Here is a 17,982-nt window from a genome sequence, read left to right on the forward strand (position 1 = left end):
TTTTTAAAAGGAATCCTGCCACCATCTTTTAAATAATATGCACTTTTAAATGATGCATATTATATGACAAAGGTGTGTATGAGAATAACAAGTTCCCTTTGCTTGGCTTCTTTATCTTCCCACATTACCATTCTCTAGAGCTCTGACCACAGGACCCCAGAACTAGAAATGTCACCAGGAAGAGGTGCTCATCTCTCACTTCAGCAGTTTTCCTCCCACATCACTTGACACGTGACAAGGTTGAACACATGTTAACTTTAGAAATGATGGACATTTACACAGATCTCAAGGTACTGAAGCATCAAGTATGAAGGTTAAGGCTGGGCACTGTAGCTCATGCCTATGATCCTAGTACTTTGGGAGGCTGAGGCAGGAGGATCACGAGCCAGGAGTTCCAGACCTAGACAACACAACAAAATCCTCTCCCTACAAAAAATTTCAAAATTAGCTAAGTGTGGTAGTGCACACCTGTAGTCCCAGCTATTTGGGAGGCTGAGGTGGGAGGATCCCTTGGGCCCAGGAGGTCAAGGCTGTAGTGAGCTATCATACAACTGTATGCCAGCCTGGGTGATGGTAAGACCCTGACTATAAAAATAGTAATAATTAAAAGAAATTTCATAAATGTTTGGCTTAGTTCTCACTTCTGGCTAGAGTTTAGGATGTGGAGGGGACCTGACAGAATCATAATATGTCATGTGTTCAGAATACTCTGGGCTTTGGAGATGGGTCTGATGTCCTCTGCCCACCTTCTGTCTCTACCTTCTCTGACTCTGCTGGTGAAGGGCCCCTGGGAGTAGAGTGCATGGCATCGGCCATGCCCTGTGGTTGGGCCCCTTTGTTCTCCTTCAGACCTTACATGCAGGAAACCTGCTCAGAAAGCGGCCCCAGCTGAGACTCCACCCCCGCTGTGAATACCCTCTTAGCCACAGTTGTGTGTACTATGTGTTTATACCACTGAATCCATGAGGGTCCTTAACTCAGGATTTTTCTCAAATGCTAGTCCTCAGTTTTTTAAGACCAACAACTGTCATACATATTCATTTATTCATTTGTTCATCAAACATTTATTGCCAGTTATGTGCCAGGTTCTGTACTTTTAAAAAAGTCTTCTTTTTTATATAATAAAGTTAAGTTTTTTTTTTTTTATTTTGTGGGGGGGTTTTGTTTGTTTTGTTTTGATTTGGAGTTTTGTTTTGTCACCCAGGTTGGAGTGCAGTGGCGTGATCTCAACTCACTGTAACCTCCACCTCCCGGGTTCAAGTGATTCTCATGCCTCAGCCTCCTGAGTAGCTGGGATTATGGGCACGTACCACCACGCCCAGCTAATTTTTGTATTTTTAATAGAGGTGGGGTTATACCATGTTGACCAAACTGATCTCAAACTCCTGACCTCAGGTGATCCACCCACCTCGGTCTCCCAAAGTGCTGGGATTATAGGTGTGAGCCACCGTGCCTGGCCTGGTATATATTTTGAATGTGTGTACTAGTATCTTGACAGTTTATAAAATTCTGGATATTTTAAAAAAAGACTGGTTAACTTTTCTGTAGAAATTAGATGACCACTCCACTAGATCTGCCTCTGTTTTAAGAGATTCTCTAGTTGGAATTCTCCTGGGGATGGTGGCTACTTTTTATTTTGTGGTTTCAACTTCAAATTTTTATTTTATTATCTAGAAATGAATTAGTTGAGATGTGAAGTTTTATTTTGTTTGTATATTGCCCTGACTTTTACCATTTTAGCAGCAATCGGAAAATCAATGCTGAGGCCTAGCAAACTCTTGGCAGTAGCCTTACGTAAGAATTATATGTTATGTTAATATATTATATATGTATCCAATAGCAATATCATTTGCTAGCTTTGCCTTGGGAACTAAATGGAAGTTAAGGGAAAATGCATATTGATGATTTTTGTGACTTTAGAATTGTAAATGAATGGGAACAAGGTTTCCCATATTTTCTTCCTTGAAGTGCTTTTCTTGTGTAATTTTATAAATTGAAACTTTAAATGTGAGAATATTGATTTGATATTCCAAGTGTTAAGAACACTCAAATAAAAGAGTTTATATTTCAAACTCTGTTAAAAACATTCTCCCTTCTTGATAGCCTGAGGTTTTAAAATTTCATAAAATGGCAATTAGGTACATAAAACTTAATAACTATCATTCTGTGGTTTGAATGTGTTCCCTCAAAAGTTCCTGTGTTGGAAACTTAGTGTCCAATACAACAGTGTCAGGAGGTATGGCCTTTTGGTAGGTGTTCAGATTACGAAAGCCTTGCCATGGAGAAGTGATTAATTTTGCTATAAAAAGGGCTCACGCCTGTAATCCCAGCACTTTGGGAGGCTGAGGTGGTCGGATCATGAGGTCAGGAGATCGAGACCATCCTGGCTAAAATGGTGAAACCCTGTCTATACTAAAAATACAAAAAAGTAGCCAGGCGTGGTGGCACATGCCTGTAATCCCAGCTACTCTGGAGGCTGAGGCAGGAGAATTGCTTGAATCCGGGAGGCAGAGGTTGCAGTGAGCCAACATTGCGCCATTGCACTCCAGCCTGGGTGACACAGTGAGACTCTGTTTCAAAAAAAATTGTGGGGTCTGGCAAGAGTGAGTTCTCTCTCTTCTGTACTTCTGCTGCTTGAGGACGTGATGTTCCTTCCCCCAAGAGGATGCAGCATTCAAGATATCATCTTGAAGCAGAGACACCTGGCTCTAATTTGCTGGCACCTTGATTTCGGACTTCCCAGCCTTCAGAACTGTGAGAAATAAATTTCTGCTCTTTAGAAATCACCTGGCCTTAGGTATTCTGTAGCATCACAAAGCAGACTGAGATGTGTCATGAGCATTTTAAAGAGAAGTAATATGGTAAATATAGAATTTGGAGAGAGGAGACTCTGTGGCTCACTAGCTATATGAGCTTGGATGAGTTATTAGCTTATTACATTGAATAAGACAATAGTTTTATAGCTTATACACTTGCCTCCCTGTCTTCATTGTTATAGTAAATCACATAGGTTAGGATTTGTTATGGAGTTTGTAAAATTACAACATGCTCATCACATTTGGAATGTCATTAGTATATCATTTCAATTCAGGGACCCATGGAAACCTTCTTTTTTTGAGTTGGAGTCTCACTCTGTCACCCATGCTGGAATGCAGTGGTGCAATCACGGCTAACAGCAACCTCCACCTCCTGGGTTCAAGCAAATCTCATGCCTCAGCCTCCTGAGTAGCTGGGATTACAGGAACCCACAACCATACCTGGCTAATTTTTTGTGTGTTTTTAGTAGAGAGAGGGTTTTGTCATGTTGGCTGGAGTGGTCTTCGGAAAACCAAAAAGAGAGAGAAGTAACTTTTGAAATCAGCCTCATATCACTCCTATCATTTGAAAGAATTCTGCCATTTCTCTTCTTGCTTGACCATTACCCTATGAAGAACAAACAGATCCAATAAGTCGTGATTCTGACAACAAATGCTCATCACTCATCATTATTTCTCATGTGTTTTCTCAGGTGTTCATTCTTGCATCACATTTCCAGCACATGTTGTGGGCATGGCCTGAGATTGGGAAGGAAACAGAGTCTGGAAGGGATGGCATTTATAAAGACATCAGGAGATCTAGTAGTGGTTCTGACAGAGGAACTCCTGCTGAAATTCATGTTGGTGTCCCTAGAAATGACCAAAGACTCAAAAACTCCCATGGAGCTGTGAGACAAGACAAGAAAATAAAGCCAGTTTCACTTGATACAGCAAACGTGATTTTCCACTAGCTCATTGATGTGCAGGCACTTCACGGAATACAGCCCTTCTAGATGTGAATCTGAAGCTCTGAACCAGTGTTTGCCCTGTCACCTTTCCTGTAGGCATATGATGGTGTAAGCTACGCAACGACCCGCCTTGCCAGGACGTGTGGAAGGGAGCAGCTGTCTAACCCCATCGTCTCCTCAGGAAACAGCCTCTTTGTGAGATTTCAATCTGGCCCTTCCAGACAGAACAGGGGCTTCCGAGCTCAATTCAGGCAAGGCAAGTACCCTGTGGGTCTTCCCCAGCACAAGAGAAATCTTGAGTGCCCTGTTCGGTGCAACAGTAAAATGATACCTGTGCTCAGAATTTTATCACAGTAAGAACTGTGACTTACAATTATCCCAACTCCTGATGCTTGTAACCGTCTCCTTGTCTGACTTCCTTTGGACCTGCATCTCTAATGAATGTTCAGAATAATACTTTTTAAAAGTGCTTTTAAGGCTAGACACAGTATAGGAAAGTTTTTCTCCAAATTCATTGATCTAGGACGATCCAAGGCTTTATACTAGAATGGGATGCACTGCTATAAATTATAAGACTTGCTTGTAATATAATCAGATTCTAGCCCCCAGGGGCAGTGCTTTCCCTCCTTTCTGAATCTTGCCGTTGTCCAACTGAGGAGTCACTCTTGATTTCCATTTATTTTTCTTTCTTTGTTTCCCTCCCTTCCTCTCCTCCCCTTCCTTTTCCTCCCCTCTCTTTCCCTCCCCTTCCTGTTTTTCCCACAGGGTCTCACCTTGTCACCCAGGCTGGAGAGCAGTCGTGGCTCATTGAAGCCTCGAGCTCCCAGGCTCAGGTGATCCTCCCACCTCAGCCTCCTGAGTAGCTGGGACTATGGGTGCAACAGTGAAATGCCTGGCTCCTTTTGTTTTTTTTTTTTTTTTTTTTTAAGAGATGGGATCTTGCCCTGTTGTCCAAGCTGGTCTCAAACTCTTGGCCTCAAGTGATTCTCCTGTCTAGCCTCCCAAAGTGCTAGAATTGCAGGCATGAGCCACTGCACCCGGCCCTTGTTTTTGTTCTTAAAGCACCACTTCTCCAAGACCTTCTTACGCATTGTCTTTCATCTGCTCATTCTTGCGAGACGAACCTTTTATCCCATAGTCAGAGATTATTCGTATTCAGATGTTTCAGAACATTCACTGCAAATACGTTTAGTCTGTGTAGTCATTATGTTTATCTTAGTGAACTCATTTATATTCTGTAGTAAAGAGTTCTGGTTGGGGATAGTGTCTAGATGGAGGTCTCCCAAGTATATACCATAGATCTTTAGACTTTGGAGCAAGACAGGCTATATTCTTGTTGATTTAGAAGAAAAACTAGTTTCCTAATAGTTCTTTTGCATGTAATTATTCACCTGTATGTTGCTTCATAGTAAAAAGTCTCTGCTAGCTTTCGTCTGGACTATAACAGCCTCCTTAAAGTTACCTACCCTTACCCCATCTCTCTCCAAAGTCACCTGTAAAAGCCCTGCCCTGGCCTGGAGAATAAGCTGAAGCCCCTGCAGATGTTAACCAAGGGTCCCAGAAACCGTCCTGACCTCTCTCCAGCATCAGTCACCTACACCTCTCGGGCACCCCACGCTCCAGCTGAGCCTGTATAGTTGCAGTACTGACCCTCTTCTGTGTCTGCTCTGGTGGTCCCCTCCCTGGCCTCCCTTTTCTCACCCTCCCAGTCCTGATTTAGCCGTGGCCTCCTCCTCAGTGAGACTCCTCTTACACCCTCCAGCGGTGATCGCCTCTCCCTCTTTGGGACTCCCACAGACTTTTGCTCTTCTCTGATACTCTGCAGTCATCTTTATGAAGGTTGTTCAATTGAGTATTTATTTTCCTGAAAAAAAAAAAAAAAAAAAAGAGGTCATTTATAAACAGATTATCCCTATATCTATGATTATGAATGGGCAGCGTAAGTGAACCATGCCAGAATTTTGTTCAAATGACTTCGGCAATTCATAGCTGTTTAATCTGTTGCTCTTTGCCACCTCCTATAGTTGAAAAAAATTATTTAAAATATAAAATGTGCTCTCGTTTTCTTATGGTTTATGTACAGCTCTCTTTACGGAGAACTTTCTTGGCATGCCTTTTAGAAATTAAAAAAAAATTGTTGATGTTTTTGTTCATCAAATATTTGTTTTGTACGGTCAGTAGAAATCAAAAGTGTATGACACATACATGTGTTTGTGTGTTCTCCAGCCTGTGGAGGCCACATCCTCACCAGCTCATTTGATTCTGTTTCCTCTCCGCGGTTCCCTGCCAATTATCCAAACAATCAGAACTGCAGCTGGATCATTCAAGCGCAACCTCCATGTAAGTAAGGAAAACAAAAAAAGAAAAGGCATGTGGGAGAGAAGGTGTCTGTGGCAAGGTCAGACTATGAGTAAGGTTCTTATCTCCTCAGTTCTAACAATCAATGGCCTTCCTCTTCCTCTTTTGCAAGTCTCAATTCCTGACGTGCATGAGAACAAGCATTTCCTAATCTGACAGGGAAGTAATTTTTACAGTTGCTTTTAAATTAAAATAATATTTTTAAGTTTCAAGGCCTAGCAAAGGTTAAAATACACACACACAACAACACACATGCAACCTTCCTGTATTAACAAGCGTATGCAGGCATATGAAATTGGGGGTAAACCAAAATAATTGACAGTTTTGACATGTGTGTCATGAGTATAGTCGATGCTCAAGACGGTTGCTGAGTGAACAAATGAAGAAGAGCCACGGACTGGAGAATTAGTGACTCACATGTCAGAATGTAGTATGTGACCCTATCCATCAAAGCAGACGTTCACGATAAATTAAACCTGGGCTCTCCTGCAATCTACTGTTCCAGCACAGGCCTAGAAGAAACATTGAATAAATGCTTACTTTCTTTTCTTTTCTGGAACCCTAGAATCTTATTTTCTGACCTGGCAACAGTCCAGTGGTAAGCACTTCTGCTCTCATTTTACAGACAGAGAACAAAAGGGAATGTTCCTCACAGACATGACAGAATGGCTGCAGAGGGGGTGACGTTTCCTGCAAACCTTCTGCCTTGCCTTTGAGGTTTGCAGGAAAATACAGTTTCAGGTAGAATGTAGGAAAGTCTTTAACTTCTTCACTCTGCTCAGTAACTAATCGCCTGTGTGAAAATAGGGAAGTCACTTAAGCTAATAAGGCCATGACAAAATAATCTGCAAAACGAAGAGTTTGGCTTAAATATTCTCTAGTGCTTTCCCTTGGGATGTAAGGAGTTAACAAGTTGCTAGTATCTTTATTGACATGCATAAGATGTGGAGGCCGATGATGTCATCCTTAGCCAATTTAAACGGGGAGATGGAGCCGCAAAGCAAGTTGCCAGCCAGAGACTGAGCAGTAGATAAAGAAGCCCCCTCCCTTGAACAGAGCAGTTTGTGCCTGAGGATTATTTTCTAATGAGTTGTAAAGCATTTAGATGAAAGAACTCACTGGTTCCAGAACAGCAATAGGAAAAGATCCGATTCTGAAGATTAGGGAGCTTGAAGAACAGCAAAAAGAAAATGTATCCAGGCACTTGCTGCTCTGCAAGTAATTCAAAGCTTTCGTGATAACTGTCTCTGAATCTTAGGGCACTAGCTCTCGCCTGAAAATAAAACTGAGTGAGCTGAAATGTGAGTGCCAGGGTGAAAAGAATGACTTATTTACAAGCACATGCAAAGAATCTGAATTTAAGGAAATGATTGTACTGAGAAAAATGCTTATGAGAGGAACAGAGCAATGGTGATATAAAAACAAGAAAAGACGGCATTTTCCAACAAGATATTTCCTGTAGTACCTGGAATGAACCTACCCAGGAGTCCTCTTATTTACCACTACCAGCGTTTTAGATGCAACAGGCACTTTTGAAAGCATCTATTCGGTTACTCTCAAAGGAAACCACCTAGCACAGAAGTTAACCCTTCCCTCTCCTTTCCCTTCAACCATGTGCATCTCTGCGTTGTTCATTAATTCTCTGCTGGAGAGCCCTTTCCTGAAATGATCAGAGGTGAAATGTATCTCCCTGTAGGTTTTTAAATTTAAATTTTATTTTGTAAAAAGAATTTTATTTTCAATTTTTGTAGATGTATATATTTATGGGGTACATGAGATGGGGTATTCCATCCCTTCAAGCATTTATCCTTTGCGTTACAATTGAATTATACTCTTTTAATTATTTTTAAATGTACAATACAATACAATTTAATTACATTTAAATGTACCAGCTACAATTACCATTGTGCTATGACGTAGTAGATCTTACTCATTCGTTTTATTTTTTTAAAAAATATTTATTTATTTATTTTGGGACGAAGTCTCCGTCTGTCACCCATGGAGTGCAGTAGCGTGATCTCGGCTCACTGCAACCTTCGCCTCCCAGGTTTAAGTGATTCTCCTGCCTCAGCCTCCCAAGTAGCTGGGACTAAGACATGTGCCACCACACCCAGCTAATTTTTTGTATTTTTAGTACAGACAGGGTTTCACCATGTTGGTCAGGCTGGTCTCAAACTCTTGACCTTGTAATCCACTCGCCTCAGCCTCCCAAAGTGCTGGGATTACAGGTGTGAGCCAGCATGTCCGGCCTCCTTCTGTTTTTTTATACCCATGAACCAACAGTCCCTATCTCCCAATTTGCCCCTTCTTCCTCTGTGTTTTATGTGCCAGTACTTTATTAAGGAATCTTCTCTTTGTTGCTTCCAGTAAATCATGTCACCCTCTCCTTTACCCACTTTGGACTTGAAAGAAGCACGACGTGCACACGAGACTTTGTAGAAATTTTGGATGGTGACCATGAAGATGCACCCCTCCGAGGTACCTTGCTCACTCATTCACATGTGTGGTCTTGGCTGTGCTTTATTTATAGATCTACATATTTATAGACTGCATTCTAGGTTAGAATGTTTCCAATAGCTAGAAAGAGCAGCCTAAGCCGAGTAAAGATGATTAGAGGGTAAGAAAGCAGGCTTTAATGTGGGGTTCACATTAAAAAAGTCAGCCTGCTTGTTAGTATATTCAAATGTGTGAATAGTTTGTGTATATTTTTTAAAACATTTAAAAGTTGCACCTGCTTTAAAGAGTAGTGGAATGCAGTCCATTCCAGCAATAGGCAGCATTCTGTCTGAAATTTCTTGTTAATATCTGACCACAGTTCTTAAATTCAAATGGAGCATGTTTCTTTCAGCCTTGTCCTCAGTGGAAGCAAAAAACAAAGCACTTAATTAGTTAATGAATTAACTAATTCAATTAAAAATATGTCATTTGGTTTGTTAGACATCCTTATAAAATTAAAGAGTGCCACTATCCAGTTTCTGAAGTGTTCTCAGGCAAAAGAAACACCTCAGGTTATTTAAGCTTTCTCTATAAATTTCCTAACTTTTGAATTTTGTTATAAAAACTTCTCATCTGGCACTAGAAGACAAGGTCTGTCAGAGAGGAGACTGTTTTGCCTCTTGCCTTAATTCTCAGTTCACAGGACAGTGCTTGAGACCCTAGTAGCAATCAGTGAACTCTCTATACCCTATGCTCACCTCTCACAGCATTGCCTGAGGTCTTTGTAAGTAAGCTTTTGACCAAGGATAAGGGTAGATTATTTCACAAACTGTTACATAGCAGTATCTTGTGCTGAATACTGTTCTCAGTATGTTATATTGACAGAGTCATTATAACTGAATACTGAGTACTGTTCTCAGTATTTTATATTAGGTCTAGTAAATCAATCCTTATCTATCCTTAAAAGATAAGTTTCATTATTTTCAATATGCCCCTTTTTCCAAGTGGGGAAACCGAGGCACCAAGTACTTAAATAGCTTGCCTCGTGTTACATATAACATTTTCAGTGTTGCACAAAGAAATAGTGCTGAAATATAAATTTCTGCAGTGAGGCAATTTACTTCTATAGAAGGGTGTGTCTCACAGATGGAACAATGGCGAGCACACACCTGGACAAGGCGGGAGGTGTACTTATTCCTGATGGAGGGTCACCCCTACTGCTGTGTCGTTTCCCTATTGGCTAGGGTTAGACTGCACAGTCTAGTCTAATTCTGATTGGCTATTTTAAAGGGAGCAGGGATGCAAGCGGAGTGGCGGAGTGGGGTAGTTTGGCAGGAAGGACAGTTGCAGGCAGGTCAGAGCAGGTAACCAGGGGTCAAAGCAGGTGACCAGAGCAGGTGACCAGAATGAGTCAGGACAGAGACGGGCACTGGGGGAACAGATGTGATCTACTGATTAGAACAGTGGAAAATGTTGTTGACTGAAGCTACAAGGAAATTAAACTTTAAAATGGAGAATTAAAGAATAAGAGAGCTGAACGTACTGACATACTGATTCTTTGAAGAGAAACTTGAAGTTCACTGTATCTAACACTAGGATCACACAGCTAGCAAATGGCTGAGCCAGTAGCTGGATCCTGGTAGCCTGGCTCCAGCATCCACACTTTTCTGTACTACAACATATTATTAGTGCATTTATTTGTTCGGGTCCAACTGGGCTGGAGATTTTTGCATTAGGTACATGTGTCCCCTGGTCATCTAGGTTTTTCCTCTGACCCTATTGTTCTTGATCATAAATCACCTCTCCTATATATAGCTCATATATATAGTTTATTTTAATTTAGCAGGTACTGTCTCAAACACTGACCCTGAACGAAGTGGTTCTCCTAGTGGCGATTTCTTCCCTTTGCTTTGGTCTCTTGTATTTCTAGTAAAGATGTGTTTCCTAGAAATAGTGGCCTCTGCCATGTCATCGTTCATTGTCCTTGTCATTGTCTTCATGATTTAGGCCGTTACTGTGGCAGCACCATGCCCCATCCCATCACGTCCTTCAGCAGTGCGCTGACGCTGAGGTTCGTCTCTGATTCTAGTGTGAGTGCTGGGGGTTTCCACGCTACGTTCACTGCATCAGTGTCAGGTAAGACACCTTAGCACATGGCTCTGGCACTTAACAGAGATGTGGTAGAAATTCTTGGTTTGTTATTTGAGACTCTTTGACCTTTGACGTTGGGAACTAGTTTCCTGAGATCACCTCTGGGACTAATCTTACCTTCTTCCCAATTAAGTGAACCTGTTGTCAATTCTAACAATAATGAACTCTGGAAGTGTGGAGGATTGGTTGGAAGTGTGGTGTCTTTTCAGCTACACCCCATGCTCTCAGATGACTTGGTGTTCTTTTTTTTTTTGAGATGGAGTCTCGCTCTGTCACCCAGGCTGGGGTGCAGTGGTACAATCTCAGTTCACTGCAACCTCCGCTTCCTGAGTTCAAGCAATCCTCCTGCCTCAGCTTCTGGAGTAGCTGGGGTTACAGGCACCCACCACCACACCTGGCTAATTTTTGTATTTTTTTTTAGTAGAGACGGGATTTTGTCATGTTGGCCAGGCCGGTCTCGAACTCCTGACCTCAGTTGATCCGCCCACAGAGGTCTCCCAAAATGCTGGGATTACAGGCATGAGCCACTGTGCCCAGCTGATATTCTTTTTAACTTGTTTGTTAAGGCAGCCCTAACCTGGGGAGGAGACGAAAGAGAAGCCACCCAGGACTGAGTTTCTCAGCCTCTTAGCTGGGAGAGTGCTGTTGGTCACTGCTGCCGTCTTCCTTGTTATTAGTAGTTAAAAGCTGCAGAACACCTAGAAGATTGGGGTGTGCATTTCGGTACTCTACTGAGAAGGAAAAGCAAGCATGCTGCCTTGGGTTCTAGGCCAGGGTTGAATAGAATTCTGGTCACAGAAACCAAGTGGTTTTGTACAGGTCCAACTGGACTAGAGATTTTTGCTTTAGGTACATATGTCCCCTGGTCATTTGGTAAACAAGTCTTTTATTCTTCAAAATTACAGTTCACGGGGAGAAAAGGCTTTGAGAAAAGGCATTGCAGAAATTCCTTCTAATCCACCACACTGCATGGCCCTTGGTCTTCAGTTTGCACAATCGTTCCGTTATTTTATATGACATGGAGGTTTTAAAGTGTGAGATGGAAATGCTCTATATTCGTTTACACTGATAATGGCTCTAGCCTTATTTCTCCTTTATTTTATAGTGCCTGATTCAATCTTTGCTCTGACATTCGCTTTATTTCTGTTTTCTTCCAGCTTGTGGTGGAACTTTCTACATGGCCGAAGGCATCTTCAACAGCCCAGGCTACCCAGACGTTTATCCCCCTAATGTGGAATGTGTCTGGAACATTGTCAGTTCCCCTGGCAACCAGCTCCAGCTGTCTTTTATGTAAATCCTTTTTTATGGTGCATTGTTTCAGTGTTAATGAATCTGTAGGAAATATACCTGGTGCTAATAGGATGGGCAACTCACAGTGTAGGTGAACTTCAGGAAGCATTTGTCCAAATTTCCTCCCTTTTAGTTATTGTCTGAGTTATCAATAGCATGAAGATTCTCTTGACGATGGTTCTAGAGTCCTAACATTCCCAAAAGTACGTTCTTGAGTCCTTAGTGAATGAATCTGTGGCCCGTTCATGTTCAGAGTATAGGAATCTTATCTTTTTTTTGGAATTAGACACATTTAGGTTGTTTCAGAGATTCATTAGTATTCTTCATTCCAGCAGAGCCCTCCCATCTCAATTAAGCATTCTTTACGCTTATATCTTATCCCCACCTCAATCTACCTTTCGTTCTATTTCTATCAGAAGAATCATCTTGGGGCTGGGTGCAGTGGCTCATGCCTTAATTTCAGAACTTTTGGAGGCCAAGGTGGGCAGATCACTTGAGGTCAGGAGTCTGAAAATGACCAACATGGCGAAGCCCTGCCTCTACTAAAAATACAAAAATTAGCTGAGAGTGGTGGCGGTCACATGTAATCCCAGCTTCTCAGGAGGCTGAGGCAGGAGAATCCCCTGAACCTGGAAGGTGGAGGTTGCAGTGAGCCAAGACGGAGCCACTGCACTCCAGCCTGGGCAACAGAGTGAGATTCCATCTCAAAAAAAAAAAAAAAAAAAAAAAGGAAGAAGAATGGTTTTGGAAGTTTTTTAACTTCCAAACTTAAACTTACATAAACTTTACTTAAACTTTAAACTTAAGTTTTTAGAACACTTTCATATTCCTCATTGCACTATAACACTTTTTGAAAGTGGACTATGAATATTGAATTAGTAGTAGGATCCTATCACATTCTGAGTGGTCTTAGATTAAATTAGACAGCAACAATAATACCTCCTAGAGTAAATGTAAAAAGCACACGTTTTAATCAACTAATAGAGAGGTATATATGACACGTCATACTGATAATGGATGCTTGTTATGTATTGAGAAATAGGACCTTGGAATTTAAATTGCCATTGTGAATTAAAAGTCATTTACCAGTCTGTTGCTTATTACTAGGCTGTGGTTGGGATTGCTTATTCTGTTTTGAAGAGAACATAAGTAACATTATTGAGAGAGGAGGATTGTTTTGAGGTCCCTGGCCTGTTTATTTAAAAGTCTTACTTTCCTTCCGAGACTTGCTAATCTATGTGTCAGAAACTCATTAAAAATATGGGACAACGATCCTATTTGTGGACCAAGTTCATATATCTCAAGTTGCATTCTTTAATCCATTAATCAGACAGAGCCTCTTCAGGGTACGAGTGGCCTTGTGTTAAGACAAAGACACCCTCTGAGTGCCGAAAGGCAATGCAAGCTTAAGCTGCCTCACGGGAAGGAGGTTTTGATTTGTCTTTCTTTTTTTGAGACATGGTCTCGCTCTGTCGCCCAGGCTGGAGTGCAGTGGCAAGATCTCAGCTCACTGCAGCCTCCATCTTCTAGGCTCAAGCTAGTCTCCTGCCTCAGCCTCCTGAGTAGCTGGGATTACAAGCACATGCCACCACACCGGCTCATTTTTGTATTTTTAGTAGTGTCGGGTTTCACCATGTTGGTCAGGTTGGTCTCATACTCCTGACCTCAAGTAATTTCGCTCACCTTGGCCTCCGAAAGTGCTTGGATTACAGGGATGAGCCACCATGCCCAGTCTGGTTTGTCTTTGTCTTCACTAAGAGCACAGAGTTCTGGATGGGAAGAAATCTATATACTTTATAGTGTTTACCGGGCATATATCTACTCCTTTACGCAACAGATACATATTAAGCTCCTGATATGTGCTAGGCAGGTAGTTGGCACATGCTACCCTGCCATGTGGTGCTTTCTGTATAATGATCAATACAACACCATCATTGTCCTTAGAATAAAATCCAGAGCCCTTCATACAGCTTAGTAGGCTTTTCGGAATTGCCAATTAAAATGATGTCCTTTTTGTTTTTTTCCCCTTTGTCTCTGCCTTATTCACATAGTTGACCATTCTCATTCAGTGGTTGCCAGGATCTGGGCTAGGTGTTCAAGACAGATAAAATTTCAGGTTTTGACAAATTACTAATAAACAAACGTTAAGGAGCTATTCGTTTTATGTATGGGAGATAATAATAACAAATTTCTAATAATTTCAAATTTCTAGGGCTATGAAGATTAAAGAAGATGTCAAATTTCAAACGTACAGCACACAGCTGGTACATAGCAAATGTTCGGTGACTGTTAGTTCTCAATCTTTGCCATTTCTGAAGTATCTTCTGTGATAGTTTACAAATAAATGGAAACAGGCAGCACTAGGTTTTCCTTCCAGAGGATGGGAGATTACAAACATAGAAAGCAAGTTTCATCTATTTTAGTGTTTAATAGACATTACATTTTAATTACCATATACAAAATCTAACAACTTAGCTACTCAGCTATTTCCTTTCTTGCCTGTAAGAAGTTAATTTTGTTTACTTTGAGTTACTTGCTTGGGTTTTATTTTTAAAATGGATTTTTTAGACTGTAAGATGTCTCTTTTTTATTTTTTTTTTGCAGTTGATTAATGAGAAGGCAAGCCCCTGTGAGTTATTTCTGCCCTGGTCTAAATTCTATCCAGATGGTTGCTTGGAAACATTTCCCTGGGGTGTGTGAGAAGCATATGAGAAACATATGTGTCACATCAACTTCTAAAACATGAGGCTGGGATGGTGGTGAAATTGAGTAGGGAAGAACTCTGGAGAAATTATGGTTGAATCTGCAACAAAAAGGAAGGTGGAGAAATAAAACCTAAAAAGGAGTTTTTTGTAAAACATATATTTAAAGGAATTGACAGAAACTGTATTTTTTTTTTTTTTAAACTGTCTTGCTCTGTTGCCCAGGCTGGAGTTCAATGGTGCAATCTGGGCTCACTGCAAACTCTGCCCCTTGGGTTCAAGCGGTTCTCCTGCCTCAGCCTCCTGAGCAGCTGGGATTACAGTCGCACGCCACCACGCCCTGCTAATTTTTGTATTTTTAGTAGATATGGGATTTCACCATATTGGCCAGGCTGATCTTGAACTCCTGGCCTTGTGATCTACCTGCCTCGGCCTCCCAAAGTGCTGGGATTACAGGCGTGAGCCACTGCGCCCAGCCCAGAAACTGTATTTTATGCTTGCAGAGTGCTTTTAGAAAGTGATTCGTCTCAGTTCAAGAATCAAAGTGACGTAATAAGAAACAGTGATTGTACCATTTTTGTTCCACATCCTACATTTACTAACAGATCTACTCCAAAGGGTAGAATTGCTTATAAAATGTACCAGTCTAAAGCAAAGACTTCCAAGAATAACAAAGCTTTTTTTGAAGTTTAATTTGTCAGTGAAATGTCTTTTCTGCCATCTAGCACTGGATTACACTAGTCTAATAGTAAAAAAGACCTTCCCTTTGTAATCTTCTGGGGCATCGGGCAAAATGTTAATGAGCATTTTGCTCACCTAGGATCTTGCTTAAGTTTACTTTCTGGCTGAGTTGGTTGCTGGGGCCAGATTCGTTGTTTCAGACAACCTCCGGTGATGCTAATGTTGCTGGACTGTGGACTGTACTTTGAACAGATTTTAGAGGCAACTGCATGTAATTTACCTTGTGAGGAAAATGCTTTCTCTTTCTTCCCTTTCTGCTTTCTGAGAAGCAGAAGAAAACAATTTTAGCATATTTCACATTGTTGATCATATTATGGGTAATAAAATTGAGCTTGAATGTATGCACCAAACTTGGCAGCCATCCCAAAGATGGATTTAGACCAATTCCCTGCAAAAAAAATGATTGAAGATACAAATATTGTGTTGTAAAGCATTAGATTGTCAAAGGAGACAAATGTGTGGTTTGCTTTGTCTGATGTGGATATACCATGATTTCTTCTGCTTCTTATGATCAATTATAATTTGCAACAAAAATTCCATCTAGAGTAGTCCAAATGGTCTATACGGTAGTGACTCACCTTGTGGAGTTGTGAGAGCCACCAGCTTACCACCAGGCTTACTGATTTGGTTAGAGAATGTACTAATGCTAGTATCTGGGTTGAGAGCTAGGGTAGAACAGAGCTGACCAGTTACTTCACCCTTGTGGTCTGGTAGGCTGGGAATGACCAGAGATGTGCCTGGTATATTGATTAGTGGTGGGGCTTGAGGTGTGCAGAGCCTCCAGGCTGGTTATCTCTAACCGTTCTTCTCTGTTCACTGAGATAGAACCCAAGGGGAACACTATAGTTATCATAGAGTAAAATCTTGCAATGTGTAATGTTGAGCATTGTCTGAAAGATACACGTGACAAGAGAAGTACCTTTTTTATTTTCTTTTCTTGGCTTTACCCTTTCTTTTCTTTTCTCCTTCCTTTTTCATTTCCCTTTCCCTTTTCTTTTTTCCTTTCTCCTTCCCTCTCTTCCCCTCCCTTCCCCCTTCCATTTCCCTTCCTCTCCTCCCTTTCCTTTCCTTCCCTCTTCCCCTCCCCCTTTCCTTTCTTCCTCTTCCCTTTTACTTTCTGTTTAAGTTCCTACTTTCAATTATTTGGGGTATAAACCTAGAAGTGGAATTGCTGGTTCATATGTTAATACTATGTTTCACTTTTTGAGGGGCCACCAAACTGTTTTCTATCAGGATGCTCTATTTGACATTCCCATCAGTAATGCCTGAGTTCTAATTTCTCCATATCCTCATCAACACTTATTATTTTCCATTTTTAAATAATACTCTTCCTAGTGGGTTTGCAGTGTTATCTCATTGTGGTTTTGATTTGCATTTCTCTAATGACAAATAATGTGGAAAATCTTTTCATGTTTTTATTGGCTATTCATCCTTTGGAGAAATGTCTATTCAGTTTCTTTGCCATTTTGGGCTTTTTTTTTTTTTTTTGAGTTGCAGGAGTTATTTTATATTCAGGATACTAGCATGGTCATGTGTTTTTATTTTCATTGGGTAGATATTTAGGGGTAGAATTTCTGAGCATTAACTGGATGTGCATTTAATTTTATGAGAAACTCCCAAATAATTATTCAGAGTGGCTATGTCAGAATGCATTTCCACCAGGAATATGTAAGACTTCAGTTGCTCTGTATGCTTCTCAGCAACCGATCTTATCAGTCACTTTATTTTAGTCTTTATGATGGGTGTGGAATGATATCTGACTGTGGTATTTAATTTCTATTGCTCTGATGACTAATCATAGAGAGTACTTTTCACATTCTCGGTAGTCATTCACTTCTCTTCTTTTATGAATATCTGTTCAAGTCTTTTGTCCACTTTTGTTTGTTTGTTTTTCATTCTCTGTATGGATTCCTTTTACATTTCCACTATGAGTGCCTTGCTAGATAAATGCTTTACGATTTTCTCCTCTTTCCCCACCCCAGTCTGTAACTTGCCTATTCATTTTTTTTTTAATATATATTTTTTGAGACAGGATCTCACTCTGTCGCATAGGCTGGAGTGAAGAGGCATGATCACAGCTCATTTAACCTCAATCTCTCTGGCTTAAGCAATCTTTCTGCCTCAGCCTCTCGAGTAGATGGGACTGTGGGCACAGGCCGCCATGCATAGGTATTTTTAAAATTTTTCTGTAGAGATGGGGTCTCACTGTGTTGCCCAGGCTAGTCTCAAACTCCTGGGCTCAAGTGATCCTCCTGCCTCAGCCTCCCAAAGTGCTGAGATGCCAATTTTTTTTTTTCTTATTCATGTCTTTAATGAAATGTTTGTTTATGAATTCTAATTTATTAATTTTTAATCTTATAGTTAGTGCTTTTTGCATTCTGTCTAAGAAATATTTGCCCATTTCAAGGTCACAAAGATTTTTCTCCAGTTTTTCTTCTAGGGTCTTTATGTTTCTAGCCTTTATATTTACATCTATGAGAAATATTAAATGAGTTGCTGTGTATGAAGACAGGCACAAGTAGCGGTTCTTTTCCTCCCTCT

At 40.9% G+C, this 17,982-nt stretch overlaps 1 protein-coding gene across 3 annotated transcripts in view; it reads left to right on the forward strand.

Annotated features, from left to right (window-relative positions):
* The window catches only part of CUBN (cubilin), a 288,396-nt gene that overhangs the window by 159,099 nt on the left and 111,315 nt on the right, over positions 1–17,982 (forward strand). For all 3 annotated transcript variants that reach the window (XM_003930638.4, XM_074404979.1, XM_074404977.1), the window contains 5 exons: positions 3,860–4,019; positions 5,990–6,103; positions 8,489–8,599; positions 10,565–10,693; positions 11,866–11,998. In XM_003930638.4, coding sequence (XP_003930687.3) covers positions 3,860–4,019; positions 5,990–6,103; positions 8,489–8,599; positions 10,565–10,693; positions 11,866–11,998 — 647 coding nt within the window. The remainder of the gene's footprint in view (positions 1–3,859; positions 4,020–5,989; positions 6,104–8,488; positions 8,600–10,564; positions 10,694–11,865; positions 11,999–17,982) is intronic.

The sequence above is a fragment of the Saimiri boliviensis genome, chromosome 8, assembly GCF_048565385.1.
Source record: "Saimiri boliviensis isolate mSaiBol1 chromosome 8, mSaiBol1.pri, whole genome shotgun sequence".
Lineage (NCBI taxonomy): Eukaryota > Metazoa > Chordata > Mammalia > Primates > Cebidae > Saimiri > Saimiri boliviensis.